Source organism: Arachis hypogaea, chromosome 8 (assembly GCF_003086295.3).
Source record: "Arachis hypogaea cultivar Tifrunner chromosome 8, arahy.Tifrunner.gnm2.J5K5, whole genome shotgun sequence".
Taxonomy (NCBI): Eukaryota; Viridiplantae; Streptophyta; class Magnoliopsida; order Fabales; family Fabaceae; genus Arachis; species Arachis hypogaea.
Window position 1 is genome coordinate 13,959,218 of NC_092043.1, and position 14,497 is coordinate 13,973,714.

The 14,497-nt window shown below is 34.9% G+C and overlaps 1 protein-coding gene and 1 long non-coding RNA gene across 2 annotated transcripts; one reads left to right on the plus strand and one right to left on the minus strand.

Moving 5' to 3' along the window:
* Positions 1-647: 647 nt before the first annotated feature.
* Positions 648-1,298, plus strand: LOC114924307 (uncharacterized). The gene is made up of 2 exons (XR_003811357.2): positions 648-780; positions 941-1,298. It is a non-coding gene; the product is annotated as an uncharacterized lncRNA (long non-coding RNA).
* A 356-nt stretch (positions 1,299-1,654) lies between these two features.
* On the minus strand, positions 1,655-11,758 carry LOC112706222 (protein ALTERED SEED GERMINATION 2). The gene is made up of 20 exons (XM_025757406.3): positions 11,435-11,758; positions 11,251-11,319; positions 10,561-10,638; positions 9,702-9,836; positions 9,518-9,619; positions 9,261-9,389; positions 8,710-8,825; positions 8,498-8,615; positions 7,452-7,557; positions 6,714-6,859; positions 6,412-6,576; positions 5,762-5,872; positions 5,297-5,408; positions 4,122-4,468; positions 3,889-3,979; positions 3,442-3,537; positions 3,248-3,318; positions 2,950-3,077; positions 2,567-2,678; positions 1,655-2,061 (listed from the first exon to the last, which is right to left on the minus strand). Exons 1-19 carry the CDS (start codon positions 11,504-11,506, stop codon positions 2,591-2,593), a joined length of 2,280 nt encoding a protein of 759 aa, XP_025613191.1. The 5' UTR covers positions 11,507-11,758; the 3' UTR covers positions 1,655-2,061; positions 2,567-2,590.
* Positions 11,759-14,497: the final 2,739 nt, after the last annotated feature.

Below are 14,497 nucleotides of genomic sequence, written 5' to 3' on the forward strand. Positions count from 1 at the left end.
TCCAACCCAACTTACAAGAGAATGAAGATGAAAATTGAGTGTTTTGGATTATGTTTATTTTGTTTTAGAGACAATATTTATAATTATGTTTTGGATTATGTTTATTTTACTTCGAAAACAATATTTATAATTATGTTTTGGATGAAAACTTGGTTTATAATTATGTTTATTAGATATTTATAACTACAAAAACTTTAATGTTTGTGAATATAAAAATTATAATTTGTTTATATTTTTAGAAATTATAATATTTAAAAGTAAAAAATAGAAGAGATTTTTTTATGCCTTTATATATATTATTTAATAGTTAAAAGTAAAAAAAAAGATTTGGCGGGCTTAGCCCGCCAGCCCGCCGTTAGGCGGGGCGGGCTGAAATTCTGGAACCGCCTCATTAGGCGGGGCGGGGCGGACCAGCCCGCCAAAAGGCGGGCTTCTGGCGGGGTGGAGCGGGGCGGGGCGGGCTTCCCCGCTTGCCACCCCTACTTGCCACGCTGCCATATATGTGTCAGTAGTCTGCAGAACTCTGAAGCTGCTTCCTCAGCTCGACCGATTTGCGATCCAAGGTGAAGGTTGTGAAATTTTCTCTTTTTCCCAAATTGGTATGTGCGAATTTTTAGTTTCTTAGTTTGCAAGGTAATTTGAAGGATTCTGGTTTCAGACTAACTGCTAAAGTAATAAAGATGGATTCTGACGAGGGCATCTTAGAACACACTCCCTTGCAAAAGGGCGACACCTGTGACTGTAAGAACAACGCGTCCTCCCAATCTCCACATGAACAAGGTACACATTCTCTTTTAGGACTTTGAATTTGAAGTAGGTTCTCTCCATCTTTGTGCTTCTATGTATGGATTTCTTTTGGGTTACTCAAAATTGCTAACCTTTGAATTACTAACTCAGTTCATTATTTATTGAATCAAAAATGGAACTGCTGTGGTTCTAGGTATGAATAAAAGACCTGCGAGATTAAATTTGTATGAGATCTGTGCTGCAAACCATTGGAGGCCCCCTCTATTTGAATGTTACAAACAGGATGGTCCATGCCATCAGATAATGTAATTCTTCCGGTTATGATATAGTACACCTACTCTCACACAATAATTCTGTATTTTAGTGTTTAATGATACTCGCTAGATTTATTACTTTTCATTTTTGTTTACAAGATTTATTCTCTTTCATGTAGTTATCCGGCTGATATGTACATTCAACTTCCAAGCAGTTGTAACAAAATTTGCCTTCATTAGTCTTTGTAACAAAATTATAGTATAAACTTCCGGCTGATATATTATTGGATATCATCAACACTCATGGCTTCGCATGCCCCCAAATTTAATTCATTCTTCGGTGATGCTCTCTAGACTCGGTTGCCAAATCTCAGAAGACCATGCTTTCTTAGGAGAGTCCCTACAGTCATTTCCTGCGATTCTTGCATCCTTCTGCTAGTTTATACTATAATTGATTCTCTATATTTTCTCTTTTAAGATTAAGCCTTACATAAAAAATGAAATTAGTCTTCTTCCTTAATCATTAAATAGTAAGACCTCAATACCCGAGGATGGCCAAAACCTAAAATCATCATGTAGTATTCCTATAGGAATTGAATCAAATCCTCTCGACAATCAAGAAATAAGTCTGGAACATTTACTGTACAAATAAATTTAATAAACCTCATCATATTTCAATTTAGGTATCACCTTTTACTATACATATTATATTACAAGGAATACTAAAGAAGTAAAGAGCCAACACTTTTAATGGAAGAAAATGAAAAGTTTGACTAATGTTGGCTCAAATGCAAAGCAAATGCAAGAAAGAAATATCAGTCACCTAACATTTCTCTCCGTGAGACGACCACTAAATTTGTACAAAAAAATTCTCAAAAATCACGAAGTCTTAGGAAATAAACCAAGGAGGTAAATGTTGCAACTTATTTCGCTTGTCATTGAAAAGCGTTCCTTGGTCAATTCTACTACCACACGGATAACAGCTTCCCATTATTGTTAATTTCCAGTTTTCCACACATCACTGATTAATCCAGACTCATGCAACTTCAGGATACGGTACCTGCAATAATACAAACATGAAAAATGCTACATAATTAGAAGTTGGAAGGGCCGAATGTTGTAAAATACTTTGGTATGTACCATTTTTTTTCCATTTAGCAAGACTAAGGATCAGCCACAGTCAAAGCTGTCCATTCTTAGATTCTAACGAGTTGTTTCTTTTGGTTATGTTTTTAGGGCATTTTCAAGATATTGAAAAGGCATGATTTCTAAGTTTCGAATAACATTCAATACATTAAAAACTTCAGGTATACAATATAAGAAATACGACATGAAAAACCGTGCAGAATAAAGAAAGTGAACTTACAGAGATCAATACTTTGATAATAAATAATGGTTTCACAAGATAAAAACCCAGAAATGGTTCAATTTGTGGAGAAAATATACCAATCCAGTATGTACTCGGATAAACTTATTTTGTGTTTCAAATAGCTTGCAACAAGGCTTCTACAGAGATTAACTTATGCAAGACGTGAACATTGACTTGGGCAAGAGAGAAAATTTACCAGCATGTGAGGATTAGTGTATGTTTAGCTCTGGGCACATTCAAAAGGACGCAGGCGCAGGGATCCTTCGGGAAACTCATGCATTCTAAATGGCTCCAAAAGCTCAAAGGGCCTGCAGAAATCAAGACGATATAATCAAACATATCTAAAACAGTGGATCACTTCCGGAAGCACTAATGGAGATACCTATGTACTTGAATGCCGCAATATAACAAAGAAATACAGGACTCTTCCCCCCTTTCATTTTATTATTTTTATTTTTTTGTTGGGGGGTGTTCCTAACAGGTTACAAGCCATTATGCTTCCCAAAACATGACCATTATTCTAGCCGGCATTACCACAAATGATATGTTATGCCTAGATGCTGGGTTCAAGAGCCTTACAGAATGGAATCACGACCACGGGATAACTTTTGTTGATTGCTCTCCATAGCAACCAATACATCAGCAGTCTCTGGTCCCGCTGCACCACCAGCTACGGCAGATGGAACAGGGGCACTTGGAGTCCATAACTGCAAATAATGCATAACCAAATTACCAGAGATTCAGAAATATTCTATTCGAACCAAAAGCTTTCATTCTTATTGAAAAGAAAACAGAAAACAAAAAAACGCTACAATATTTCTCAAGGAGGTTTCCATTCTACCAAAACACACCAGCAACATCAAGTCAACCTTCTCACCTTTATTGTGCTATCAATTCCACTTGTTGCCACAACAAAATCAAATGGATGGCATTGTACACAATTTACAACTGCAGAGTAGAAACAAAATCCTCAGGAAACCACAGAGAGAGAGAGAGAGAGAGAGAGAGAGAGAGAGGGGGGGGGGGGAGGGGGCTGCTAATACTGGAAACCATGGAGAAAACAATGGTTACCAGATTCATCACCGTTCAGCATTTTTATGAGTCTACCAGTTCCCTTTTCCCAGATAAACCATCTGCCATCATCACTTCCACTAGCAACAAACTCACCTGCAAATGAAGATACAAGAAAATATTGTGCCTATCATGGACTAACTGTTATTTTAAGAAAACTAGAATTGATTATGCTGGTATAAATCATTGCTTTCCATTCCTAAAGAATGTATTATCATACGAAGTAAGGGAAACAACTAAAAATAAATATAATTTCATCTCTTTTTAAGGGGAGCAATATGTTTCTTAACACACATGAACCACTGGTGCTGACTGCTGAGATTGTTTAAAGATAATTCTTTCTGGTACATATAGTTTCGTTGGAGATTGACCGAGACTAATAGATGAAAGCGCTTGCTTCTCTACATGAAAGTTTATATAAAATCACGAGAACAGAAAGTCATTTACCTCTTTGACCAAGAAAACTGGCCTGTTTTATATCAGTTCCAACATTGCAATGGCCAATAAATCTTTGATTCATGTCAATAGCTGCTTCAGACTGCATCACAACAAAGTGAATGGAAAATAAAAAGGAAACCATTGTCAACACAAAATAGAATTAGAAGAAAGCAAATTATTATCTAAGATACAGATTAACGAGAACGCAATAATATGAATAAAAAAGGCCGACAAATGTAAACCTGATAAGCTTTGTCATTCTGTGATGAGGACGAAGGTGATTCAACAGTGCCATTCGCACCAGTGCTTTCTCTGGAGTCACCCCTTCGGTGAATTCTAAGGTTTAAACTCCCATGAAGAATATTGGACTCAACATCATGTCCCTCATCACCAGACATTGATGTTTCAAAGTCCAACTCCAACTCCTCATCATAATCAGAGTCATCCCTCTCTGATCTTGGACCATCTTGGGAAGCATCACTGTTAGCCTCCGAACGATAGAGTATGTCACTTAATGACAAAATTCTCCCACCTCGACTATCGAATCTTGATCCTCCATCATTTGTCTTGTTATTTTTCTCTGCCTCGGCTGGTTAAGTAACAAACCATTTAGATAATCATAAAACCATAAAAAGAAACACCATTTGACTCCCTCAACATAAAAAAGATAATTTTTGGGTTGAATCTTAGCGATTTTGGCAATATAGTAACCTTAAAAGTCTAACATCAATGGTTTCAATGAGAAAAAGGTGGATTGTTTGTTTCAGTTACTTCCATGGTGCACAAACCTCTTAAGAAAAGGGCCACTCACTGGATTCATTAAAACATTTTTATAATCAAATTTCAATCCACCCTATAGTGATATTATAGTGGCACAGCAGGAGTGGATCACTTGGCAGCCACAATGGCAATATGTCAAGATGCATTTCAAAATAGCAACCATCATGGCCTCATAGATCAACCACTCTGGGCTACCCTCCTCCAAATAACTATAGGCTGCGTTTGTTTACAGGCACAAAACACTGAGACACGGACACAGAGACATAAAATTGTATTTGGCAGATGAAACATGGACAGAAACATTGTGTCCAGAGACATTGAATTAGTGTATTTTGTGTCCATCCTGATAGAAAGGACACAGAAACACTAACAAGAAGTACAACTTATTTTTTATTTTTTCTTTCATTATTCTTATTACTATTTCATAATTGTAGCTTTTATTATTATATTTTTCTTCCCAATTTTTTTGAATGAAAAAAATGAGAATAAATTGGACTTTTATAATTTGTTCTAATTTATCGCCAAACAAAATACAAGAACTCTAATTTTTATGTGTCTGTTTTTTGTGTCTTGTCTTGCCCTATTCTCAGAACCAAATCCAGCCTATGATCCACACATGAAACCAACTTATGCTCACCTGAAGAAATGTCCTTCTTAGCTTTCTCTACTCTTTCTGCAACTTCAGGTATGGATGGGGCCAACAGCTGAGCAGCAACAGCAAAATCCAATGCTTCTTTGTGCCTTCCTAACTGCAACATAACATTAACATATAAATTAATTAATTCATAGATCCAAAAAGATAAGTTCTATCAACAAGAGTTGGCAAATAACTTAGGAGAAAATGTACACTCAAACCTAAAATTTCATTCAACTAAAGCTTATTGTAGCACTAGCACTATATAGTCAACCTTACCAAGCACAGAAATGACCTAATTTTCAGTGCATCAAAATTTTCAGATGCCTAATCTTTGATTACTTGTTTGCTTTTGGATTTCCTTGAAAGCCTTATAAACAGTCAGTTGAGATTGTCTAACTGAACATCAAACTAGCCTGTCAACTGAACTATTATGCTAAAAGTGAAGATTATACAACCCAGAATTACCTGTGACAATGCATCTGACATATAGTAAAGTGCTTTGTAGTCGTAGTTATCAATTTTCCTAGCAGCACAGCAGTCCCTTATGGCCATGTGAGCATCATTTTTCCACTTCCTCTAGATAAGCATCAAAGTTTTAAAACATGATAAAGAAAAAGGGAGAAGAAATTTCTTTTTTTTTTTGGTAGAGGGGGAAGGGGGGGAGAGGGGAAAAAAATATCCTCCTTAATCATAACATCTTGAAGTTAACATCAACCATGGGGAGAAAATTGATATCAGTTTAGTATTTAAATTTCTATATCAATTTTATCCTTTTGACAAATAATTACTACTTTGCAGCTTCAAACGTTCTGCCAATTTGCATATCCAAGAGACAAATCAATGGTGATCTGCATTGATGCTTAGGAACTTAGATGGTAAGATTTTTATTCCTAATTCATTTATTTTCAGAATGAGAAGAAACATCCCACCCTTCATTAGCCAAGGCAGAAAAAAAAAAGCAAGATCAGCTTGGAATAACATAATGTACATTGACAATAATTTGACAGAAAGAATCATAATAAAAAGTGTTAGACTTATAAATTCCAAACTGATGTTAACTTTAAAATATTGGACTAACAAGGATACTAAGTGAAAAATTATATAGTGGGAAGAACCTTAAGCAATAGTGCAGCTCGAATACACAGGCATTCATATTTTAGTGCAGGCCCAATAGTAAGGCTGTAGCAATTCAAAACTTCATTACATGCCTCAATTCCATAATAAGGACCATCATTCAAGGTCTTTTCAGCGTATTTTATTAGTTTCCTGCAGTAGTCAATCTATAAAACCCAGTTAGTCAATGCCAAACCAGAGAATTATATCGCTAGATTCACCACAGATCGGCAACAAAAGCATAATAGTTTATAGAATAATATAAAATACAATAAAAAATCGAGAGAGAAAAAAAAGTGCATACCTTTGCAGCAACATTCTTTTTTATTGAAAATCCATTTGGGAAAACACTAGATACAGAAGGTTGCAATTCCATTCCATTAATTGTTGGAGAATATGTCATTAGTTTTGATACATCTCCTGAAGTATATTGCATGTCATTCAATCCAGCTGCATGGTACATGAATGAGTATGACTTCAATAAGTAGTGTAGTTTATATAACATGGTAATAAACAACAAACAGAATAGATGTTATTAACTTATTATATCTATATGGTTATGAATAGATCTTGTTGATCAAAAAGGAAGGTTATGAATAGATCTTGTTGACCCAAATAAAAGCTTATGAATAGATCTTTGATAACACCCAAATCCATACCATACCCGCACCTAGACAATAATGTGATTTATTGTTCATCAATGAAGACTTGATACTAAATGATGATTACAACAGTAACAACAAAGCCTTGTCCCACAGATTTGGACTGCTAAATTATTCAAGCCACAGCATAACATCCCATCATATAGATCAAACTGGATCTTGATCGTGTTCAAGATGCATATCGAAATATCCAAAATTATAAATCACCATTTAGGATAATGTAATATAAAAAAAAAGCCTTGGTTACTTATTATTGTTGCTACTATTGATGCAAGTACCCAACAATCCAATCAAACAAAATACGATAAAAATCACATCACAGTAATACTAGTGTGATATAAACAACTAAACAAGACATGGTTCAATTTAAAATGCTTTACCATGATTAACATTCATCAAGTAAACATGCTCTCCACTATAGCTAAGGAGAACCTCATCTCCATCAGGACCAAATGTAACATGAGTTAAGTGCAAGCTTGGATGTCCCTGAAAGAACCAAGACCCAATTTGAGTGCAACAATGGTTGGCTTGAAGTTCCAGTAAGAGTTACATGTGCATAATATCCTAAGGGGAAATTGTTGAGTAGTAGAGACCATAGTAAGTCATAACACATGGAATTTGATATGCAGAATTAAAGGTTCACAATACAGATCACCTATTTTTTAGTAGGGCACATTAAACACTACTTAGGTTTGATTTAGACATTTTTAGGATATTATTACTACTATCAGAATTTTTTCCCACTGTAGCCATGTCAATGTTGGACATTGCTAGGAATCTTTCCCAAAACCCTCTACAAAATCAACAACACACCACTACCACCATAACTGCATTTGAGACTTTTGTCATGCCCAATTGCTGCCACCTCCCCACAAGATCTAAGCAAGCCCAAAACTGCAGAGGATGTTGGCTTTGCAATGGAATCCAAAGAAGTTGTTCAAGAGCATGGACTGCAGTTGGAGGCTTGGTTCAAGTGGCATATCGTATGCCCCCCAAACAGCCACATCCAGGTTCGAATCTGGCTTTAGCCAGTAATGGAAAAAGGAACCCATGTAGGGTGTGTAAAACGTGGGTGTGTTGTGTTGTAATGACACCCCCCCCCCCCCCAAAAAAAAATAAATAAATAAAACAGCATGTACTGCTGCCATCTTGAAATATGATCAGCATGCCAAATGGCAGGTATTCAACATAATAGTACAGCCACTACCAACCCCTACAAACAGGAAGACATACCCAATGATGCAGGAATATTGCATTAATTGAACCCTTCAACATCTGAATTTCATATTCCAAACCAAAAACATATCTTTGACAGGAACCTTAAAATATATCCATATCCCCATTGAGAATTCATTTTTATGAGGAAAAAGAACTTGCAATAATTGATCAAAAGCAGATATAATAGATAAAAAAGCACAGAACTAACACGATCGGAAAGATGCATTGGACAGAAATAATTGACACAAGGTGGTGGTGACATTCTTTTCCGACAGGAGCTCAAAGGTGGTAGCATCCTCCGATCATACAAGCGAGCAAAAGCATCACTAAACAAAATAGAGAATTTAATATCAAAATGTAATATGTATTAAAAAAATTATGAAGGGAAATAAATAACATGTAGCAACATAGAATATTTACCTCCCGCCAACAAGGAGCAGATGTGGTCTAGTTGAGCTGATATCACAAGATTTTAGGGCTAGAACTTGTTTAGGAGGATCAGCAAGTGACCTTTTGGCTCCACTCCGTAAGTCGAGCTGGGGTTCCGTATTAAACATGAAAAATAATAAATAAACTATGCCATGGATTCTAGCTTTTGAAAACATGGTTTTCCTAACAAACTTCCCAGTGAGAAATTCTAATAACTATATCATAGAAAGATTTGACCCTAACTGCTTTCGGTATGCAAGGCATGTAATTTTAAGAATATTAAGATAACCATGTGAGATCATGTCATCAAGTATGCAACTCATAAGTGCCTGCCAAAGAGCCATATGTAAATTTCAACCTATTGATCTCCCTTGAAATGCCTCAGTAATAAAGGTTTCACATGTGCGCTAATGTAGGATTTATTAACAACAATAATTATTGCAACATGCGATGGTTTGAAAAGTATGCAAATATTGCTAGAGAAACAACATCTGAGTTCAAAACTGCAAGCAGGAGGAATTACAAGAAGTTAAACCACTTACTAGAACACTTCTACACTCTTGGTGCGAAGATCCTGCTGGCGGACAAGATGTTCCCTCTCGAAAATCATGCTGCCTCAAGGTCCCATCTTCACTAGCACTCCATACCACGTTAGGGTTTCCATTTTCAACCTACACAAAATGAATATATAACAATGAAGCCTTGCAGATAATAGGATGCAAATAAAATCAGATACTCCCATGTAAATTATGTTGTGAAACTATTTCAATTTAAAATTGTCTTGGTCCACATGACTCACAGCCAACTTCTTGACTCTCCTTGTGTGGCATTGGTAAAGTGCTGATGGAGCAATGGCATTTTCAGCAGATCCATTTAAGTGAGACAAATTAAATAATCGGACCTGCCAAACGGAAAAATATATTATGATCGATGACTAAATTTGCACAAGCCACTTACAACTATTGAATGAATCATGGAATTACTTCAGCATCTCCAGCTCCAGAGACTACAATCTCATCAGAAGTTTCTGGTATAAACTTTGTACAGAAAATATTTGCAGTATGACCAGTGTCAATCGAATGTAGAAGTTTCCGATCAGCATAGTTCCAAATATTGATCTGGAAATATTACACACAATTCAGTGCCTTTTGCTACTCTAAAAGCCCATATAAAGAAAGAACTGGAATAATTTGCTCTATCACTCTCTTTTCATATATTTTAAGATTGAACTCGTCAAACAAGTCCGGTCTTTAAAATATAAGATGTAAATCGTAACTTTTATGGAATATGAACTTTATATTTTTATTGAAGAGATAAGAGTAGCTAAATATAGATAGAAAGATAAGCTATTGCACGAGAAGAAAGACAATTAGATTAATTATAAAATCCAAGTATTATTCTCAGTACAGTGTCCTCCCTCCCTCCTGATCAACCAGTCTACTTGTTAAGGGAAATGAAAGCATGCACAAGCACAATATGCAGAAAAGATGTTGATCATGTGGAAGGCAAAAAGCCCATTTAGCCAAGGAAGAAGAAATTCCATCTTAATTCCAAACGTAGATGAATTTTCACACGGGAGAAATATATTCATGGAACAGGCACACGCAATAGTTTTGCGGACTTGAAACCCTTAAGCTTATTTCTCTTATATTATTATAGACATAGATTCCCGCGGCGGGCGGGGGGCGGGGGAGTGGGGGGGGGGGGGGGGGGGCCGATTAAAAAGAAGAAGAATCTCCTATATAAGATCTTGCTCAGCATCTTTTTATCTGTTTTTACATCAGAACTACCACTTAGCTGCTAATATAGATTACAGTTTTTTTAAGATTAAAATTGCCATACCCGTGTATCATCTGATCCAGATATCAATAATGAGCCTCTGGAATTCCAAGCCACAGCATTGACACAGCCAAGGTGGCCCTGCTCAAATCATAGCAAGCGGATACTCAGTAAAAATATAACAATGAATGTGAGGGTACGTCACATGGCAAATGAAGCAAACAGCTAAACGCTGGAAGACAATCTATATTCCAATCATGTGTGAGAAATGGCAGCATTCTTAAGAACCTGATATCTACTTCCTACCTGGTTCAAGAAGATAACATAAAGAACAGATACACAAGAGAACATTCAAATAATTCCCAGGGTCATAATAGGCAAAAAAGGATGAATATGCTAATGCCAGTGTAGTAACAAACTCATGATACAGTACCACAGTATAGCAATGTTGTTAACTCCAAAAATAAAAAATAAAAGGAGTCACACTGCAATGCGCGAGCAATCACACAATCACTATTTAAAACCCTATATAGCAATACACTAATTTCTTTTCACTTTCTTTTACCGATATGCACATGTCACAAATTTTCCAGAATACAATAATCCTACAAGAACAGAAGAACAACACAGCTACATACTCCTTACTTTCAAATACTCAAAAAACAAAAGAAAAGAAATACAAAAGTGATCAAAGATGAACTTTCTAATTCATCATATGAAAGTGATAATATGAATATAAAGCATCTTACCAACCTCTAACTCTCTCTCCTGAGTAAGCCTGCGAATCAACGAGGAGTGTGTCTGCAAGCTATGATTAACATCCTAATCAAAAACAAGAAAACATTTCGGTAATTATTTCAAGATATTAGAAAAGTAGGATTCGCGAAGTAGTAAACCCTTCGAAAGGAAAATTATAGAAAAAGAAGAAGGATGATACTTGGCGAGAGTGAAGGTATCGGGTTTCGAGAATATGGTGGATGTTGCCATCGTGGAAAGGAACAGAGTCCATTGCAGAAGAAGAAAAAGAGCGAGTCGTCGTCGTTGTCGATCGCCGTGAATTTCATCAACAGCAGCTGAGTCGGTTACACTTGGTCTGTGGTGCAATCCTCTGCACTCACCCCTATGTTATACACACTTCTCTTCTCTTCTCTTCTCAATTATTCCTTTTTTTTTTTCGTGTGTCTTAAAACTTTCTTTTTTTATTTTAAAAATTTAATTTTGATGTATATAGTTAGAGAAGACTTGCATACAGCATATCCTCATCTAAAGTGGCTAGTTAAGACCTATTATATAATTTGAGATATTTAACAAAATTATTATCTAATAATTTTTATCTAACAACTTTACATAAAAATTGTTAGTGTTGCAAGTGTGAGGAGTGTTGAAGTTAGTCCCACATCTAAGAAAGCATGGAAGAGTGAGAAGTTTATAAGATGAGAGACCCATTAACTTGATACCTTAAGGTTTTGAGTTGGATGTGGTGTCTTCTCATCTTATATTCTCTTATTTGATTCCTCTCTAAAATCTCCTCGATTGTCAAGAGCTCCCCATGGTTGGCCCAAAAAAAATAACTATATATAAATTTTTATTATATTCATCGTTGTAAATAGTTATAAAAAATAGAAGTGATAATAAAGGGTTAACTAACCCTTACTATGCAGAAGCCAATACTAATCCATGGTTTTGTCACGGATTATCATTTAGTGGCCACTGGCCAGTGAATTGATCATAAAACAAGCTGTATACACTTATTTAGTTATTTATGAGAACTGGATATGACCATTAACCATTTGAGACTTATATTAGTATTACACTATTACATAATAGATAATTACATAATAGATAATATAGATTAATTATTAAAATCGTCTTTAAAAAATCGTATTAATATTAAATTTATGTCATTTGTTATTAGGTGTAGTTTATGGTGGCCACAAGTTTTAGTGTCTATAATGGCTATGAACTTCACAAAATGATATTTTCAACTAAATAAAATGAAAAATTGAAGCACGTTTTAGTTTTATTAATAAATAATAACATGTTTATGAGTGTAAATAAAAGAAAAAAATTAGACCATTTATCATATTTTTTTGACAAAAATGATCTATCGTTTTCTCTCATCGTCGGAAATGAAATCGCTACCAATGCCCAAAATTTAAAAAATGATAGTATCTAAAAATACTTACATTGCATTCATTTTTTTTCTCACATTAATAAATAATTATTTATAACTTTTATTTTTAATTAAAATAATCATTTTATTCTGTAATAAAAATTTTGAAGTATAAAGTTACTGTTATTAATTAAATTTTAATATTAGTAAAGTGAAATTTAAAATTATTAATTACAAAAAAGAAAAGTATAAGTAGATAATGAAAATATTAATGCAATATAAGTATTTTTAGATACTATCATTTTTTAAATTTTGGGCATTGGTAGCGACTTCATTTCCGACGACGAGAAAAATGATAAATCATTTTTTTTGTCAAGAAATATGATAAATGGTCTAATTTTTTCTTTTATTTACACTCATAAACATGTCATTATTTATTAATAAAACTGAAACATGCTTCAATTTTTTATTTTATTTGGTTGAAAATATCATTTTGTAAAGTTCATAGCTACCATAGTCACCAAAACTTGTGGCCACCATAGACTACACCTTGTTATTATGTAGTAGATAGAAAAATCAATTTATGTCATTTGTTATTATGTAGTAGATAGAAAAATCAACCGATCACAATTGTATATTTTAGAAATTAATTTAAAGTATATTTTTTTATAGTTAAATGAATAAATAGTCAAAATGATTTCTAAAAGATCACGCGATTTTTAATTTGGTCCCATCCATCCCGAAACATTTTCAGTGAGTCATGTTAGTCCTTTTATCAACTCTCTTACTAATGCCGTTAACGAAAGTTGACATGGCATGTTAGGATCCATGTCAGCAGACCCATCCATCCTAGTTGTCTGCTAGCACGACTACTTTATGAAATTCGTAAAATTAATCCCTAACTAATAACCCTAATCCCATCATAGTGTATATATGTCCCCTTACGTTGAGTGCAGTTATAGAGGTTCAGAGATCAATATTGGAGCTCGCCGACATGATGGGTGGTGGAAACAGAGATCGTCGTTGATGGGTCTCCTGTCACTCAGTTTGTAGCTATGAGTCTAGCTCGTTTATGCGAAGAAAGAGGAAGAATGAAGACCTTATATGTCATTGTGGATTGAAGATATTGATTAAGAAATCTGGAACTTCAGAAAACCCAGATAGATTGTTCCATATATGTCCAAGATACAAGTGAGTTATTCTCATAAATTCCTTTATCTTCAATATTCTTACTAGTTGTGGGGGTTTTCAACCGTAGGATTCCTTAAGCAGCTTCTTCAAGTGGATTGATGAAGATTGTTACCTAGATTTTTTTTATCAATAATAAGCTTACCATTGTAATTATTTTTTAGTGAGAATACATAAAGAGTACATAGTATATAAGGTGTAATAACTCAACAAATATTTTCTAAGGGAATTTTTCATTCTCTTCAACAATGAGAAGAACTTATTTTTCTCCCTCTCTTAATCCCTTCTAGTTCGTCAAACCATCAACATCACAGCTTGAACAGCTTAGAGCATAAGATTTTCTTCATGGTGCGGTGAACGTGGACAGCAACCAAGCTGTGAATCCAATTTTAAAAAAAAAAAGTTGTGAATTAAGATCCAATCCAATTTCGCCATTTTCTTCCTATCCCTAATTTTTCTTTCGACATTTTCTTTCCCCCATTCTTACCTCTTCATTCAAACTCATCCAATAGAGCTTGATGAGAGGCTATTTCGCAAGATTCTTTCTTGGTGAACATAGTTGTTCTGATCAACAAGTTGGAAGGAAGAATATCTAAATCCTTATTACTCTGTGATTCATTGATTTCTCAAAATGGCGAACATGGTAAACATATCCTCCCATTGTAGAGGTCGTGGAGTTACATTGGCTTGCTCTCATTG